The sequence below is a fragment of the Pelodiscus sinensis genome, chromosome 1, assembly GCF_049634645.1.
Source record: "Pelodiscus sinensis isolate JC-2024 chromosome 1, ASM4963464v1, whole genome shotgun sequence".
In the NCBI taxonomy this organism is placed as follows: Eukaryota; Metazoa; Chordata; order Testudines; family Trionychidae; genus Pelodiscus; species Pelodiscus sinensis.
In genome coordinates this window covers 334,629,183-334,633,317 of record NC_134711.1, presented here as the reverse complement: position 1 = coordinate 334,633,317, position 4,135 = coordinate 334,629,183, and the positions used below count along the sequence as shown (strand labels likewise).

The window sequence follows — 4,135 nt, the reverse complement described above, 5'->3', positions numbered from 1 at the left end:
TAGCCTGAGAGTGGGGAGTTGTTTTATTGTTATCATAATCAAATTTCATCAGTTTGCTGTCACGCACCTTCCCTGCAAAGCTCTCTGTCTGTCGCTACCATTTTGATGAGACACAGAACTGAGATGTACCTCAGTCCAACATGGCATCTCAGAGAGACCTATCAAAAAGATGATCCATGTGGTGATGGGGGGGGCCCACAAGAGGAGCAAGCAACACATGTGGGGCATTGAAGGACAAGACAGAGAAATGGCCGAGGGCTCCAGGGGAGACGTGGAGTAGGGCTCTGAGGAAAAAAGTGGGGCAAGGCCAGGGCCTCGGGTGTTCAGCTACAATCAGAAAGGTGACAACCCTATGAGTTGTACATAGATGGATTCCCCAGGCTGAGAAACCTCAGTAAACTCAGCAAAGAATTTAACCTTTCTTTGATTGGTCAGTCAAAGATTCAGGGAAGAGCACCATGTCACCAGGCAGCACCCCACGGTGCAGTGCCTGAGAGCCAACACTTGAGGAGAAAACTTTAGACCCTTTATGAGCAAAGAACTGAAGCAGCCTGTCCCGGATCTGTTTGGTCCTCACCCCATAGATGATGGGATTCAGCATGGGGGGCACCAGGAGGTACACGTTGGCAATGAACACTTGGAAATAAAGAGGCAAATTGTGGCCAAAACGGGATGTCAGTGAGGCAAACAGAGTCGGGATATAAAAGGCTAAGATGACACAGATGTGGGAGCCACAAGTCCCAAAAGTCTTGATCCGGGCGTCCTTTGTGGGAAGGCTGAAGATGGCCCTGAGGATCTGGATATAGGACAGGGTGATAAAAAACACATCCAGACCAATCCTACAGGATAGCACAAAGAGGCCGTAGTAACTACTGATGCGGGTGTCACCACAGGCCAGCTTCACCACATACATGTTCTCACAGTGGGTGTGGAGGACAATGTTGGTTCTGCAATACGGCCATTGCTTCGCCAGGATGGGATAGGGCAGTGCGAGAATGCTGCCACGCAACACAATGACCAGGCCAATCTTCATCACCAGAGAATTTGTCAGGATGGTGGAATGTCTCAGGGGGTGGCAGATGGCCACGTAGCGATCCAACGCCATGGCCACGAAGATTCCAGACTCAATCGCAGAGAAGCAGTGAACAATGTACATCTGGGCCAGGCAGGAACTGAAATCAATCTCCCTGTATTTGAACCAGAAGATTGCTAGAATTTTGGGCAGGGTGGACGTGGACAGCACCAGGTCGGTGACAGCCAGCATGCAGAGGAAATAGTACATGGGTTCATGGAGGCTCGATTCCTTCTTCACAATGAACAGGATGGCAAAGTTTCCCAAGATCACTATTACATACATGGTGCAGAAGGGGATGGAGATCCAGACATGGGCCGCCTCCAGGCCAGGAATGCCCAGCAGGATGAAGGTGGAGGGGTTGGAGAAGGCAGTTGTGTTGGTATCCGTCATGGAGTGGGGGAGAAGCGATTCAACTCTGAGGCAGAACGGTGTCTCTGACTTGAACAAGATGCTCTGTGGACTTTCTGGATGTGCCCAGGGTCTAGGGCGCTGGTCACAGTGTAATTGCCTGAATGAAGACACAATGTGAATATGAGACACCACATACACTACTGGTGGCTATTCTCATGTCTCTTTCATTATCCACAAGAATTATGAACAACAGATCCTATTAATTCCTTGTATGATGGTGCTCCAGGCATCAATAATTTCTGCAGGTGGAAAGGGAAATGTGATGCAGGCTTTGATAATGGGGGAGCTGTCATATGCAGCCAGACTGAGAGGTCTGAGGCAGATAGAGGAGAAGAATGAAAAAATGGAACTCGTTGCATTACCTTCAAATGGAGAAACCAAGAAGAGTTCCAATCAGCATTATTTATAGTGACTAATTACTTTCAAAGGGATAATTCCTCAAAGCTGTGTCAAATCCTCAGCAAAACTGTTTGAGAGGAATAGTTGGACAGAAAAATGGGAATGAAAATTGGGATGGACAATTTGATGAAAGCCATGTTCCATGGCTAAGTGAAGGCAGAACTTAAGGGAGAAAATGCTCCATATAACACACAGGGGAATAATCGATACAAGGCAATAGAAATTGGAAATTTTGTGAAGTGGTGAGGGACATGACACATATCAGGGAAAATCTTTGGTAGTGTTAAGAATCAAAAGAGGAATCTATCTGGGTATATGGGGGAAGATACCTTAGGAAATATTTTGGCCAGTTTCTAGAGGTTGAAAGGAAACTTGTTCCCACTGGAGAAAAAGTAAATATGTTCAAGAAATGGTTTTCTTCTGCACTTGGAAAGAAGCCCTTACAATGTACTCAAATCACCTCATGTGATGAAACACGTCCCCGTCCACTAGCTGTCAGAGGAAAGTATTATAGAGCAACAGTGGAACCTTAGAGCTACAAGCGCCAGAGTTATCAACTGACCAATCAGCCACACATCTCATTTGTAACCAGAAGTAGGCAATCAGGCAGCAAGCAGCAGAAACCTCTCCCTTTTTCCCTCTCCCTGTAAGAAAGGAGGTAAATACAGGACAGGACACTGTTAAACATAAATTATTAAAAAAAACAAGGGAAAACTCAACACAAAACCGTTAAGGTTGGGAAGCAATGGAAAATCTGGAATCGGATGTTTTTAAATAAATGTCTAGGAATATCATTAATGCCTGTCAACAGTACGATTTCGGTAAAACTGGTCGTAGCAAACAAACCCTTCTCTTTTTGTGGTGCTATGATTCTACAGTGTGAACCAGGCCTGAGTGACCTGCAAATCAGCAGACTTGATGGAGGGGTGATGGGGTGAAATTCAATGGTCTGTGTTACACAGGAGATCTTGTGGTCCCTTCTGAGCTTAAACTCTATGGATCTATTAATAAAGAAAGTAGATCAGGTATTTATAGCGACTATGTCTCTCAACATCCGAGCAAGGGAACATATAATTCCACCGAATGTTTGACCATGTAACACCGATAAAAGGAAATTGCTTACACAATCCGTATCTGGCCTGCAGAACTCCGTGACACAGACTTATTTGGAGTAAAGAGTTTAGCTGAATGGGATTCACAAAAGGATCAGCAAGTGCAGGTGTGTCGATGCTACAGCCTTTAGTTAAACATACGCCGACCCTTTCCAGGAGAACAACTGTAGTTCAGTTGCTTGGAAGTTTTCCAAACTTCACGATTTGAGAGTGAAATATCCCGCACATGTGTCTCTGCTTTCAGCTCAATAGTTGTTGTTATTTTAAGTTTCAGGCATAACAGTGCAGATGCCTAACGAAAGAAGCTATAAATAATTAAATATTCATCATGCTATTCCCATGAGAAGCCCTTCCACCTCCATGCTTTCCAGGAGACACAAGGCAGGTAACAGGCCCAGTCTTCCCACACCCTTTTAAGAGTCAGAACTGAGATGCAAGAGGAGGAGGTGTCAGTCTATGGCTGTGTCTACACTGGGCCACTTATTCCGGAAAATCAGCCGCTTTTCCGGAATAAGCTGCGAGGTGTCTACACTGGCCCTTGAATTTCCGGAAAAGCAACGATGCTCTACTGTACAAAATCAGCCGCTATTCCGGAAAAACTATTCTGCTCCCACTCAGGCATAAGTCCTTATTCCAGAACACTGTTCCGGCAAAGGGCCAGTGTAGACAGCCCAGTAGTCTTTTCCGGAAAAAAGCCCCGATCGCGAAAATGGCGATCGGGGCTCTTTTCCGGAAAAGCGCGTCTACATTGGCCACAGACATTTTTCTGGAAAAAGGGCTTTTCCGGAAAAGCAGCCTGCCAATGTAGATGCTCCTTTTCCGGAAAAAATGAAAATGGAATAGTATTCTGTTTTAAGCAGTTCCGGAAATTCATGCCAGTGTAGACACAGCCCCTGTGTATTAACACTCAGTTGGCTTTTCAGGTCTTTATTCAATATTATTCAAAGGACATTTTCCATAGTAGGACCTGGGGAAATTAAGGGACACAGCCTGAAAATTTGGACTTGTATTGTAATATTACCAGGACAACTCACTTACAGGATGAAAACTATTTAGAAAAGCTGATGATACACAAATCCACAGGCTGGACGTAATGCATATGAGGGTGCTGAGGGAGTTCATTGATATGACTACAGAG

General features: G+C 45.2%; 1 protein-coding gene across 1 annotated transcript; it reads right to left on the bottom strand.

Moving 5' to 3' along the window:
- Positions 1 to 412: 412 nt before the first annotated feature.
- On the bottom strand, positions 413 to 1,465 carry LOC102462988 (olfactory receptor 52R1-like). The gene has a single exon (XM_006119576.2). The coding sequence runs from the start codon at positions 1,463 to 1,465 to the stop codon at positions 413 to 415; it is 1,053 nt and encodes a 350-aa protein (XP_006119638.2).
- Positions 1,466 to 4,135: the final 2,670 nt, after the last annotated feature.

What these genes read in the sequence shown, in the direction of transcription:
- LOC102462988 (XM_006119576.2), bottom strand. Translation starts at nt 1,465, where the DNA reads ATGACGGATACCAACACAACTGCCTTCTCCAACCCCTCCACCTTCATC.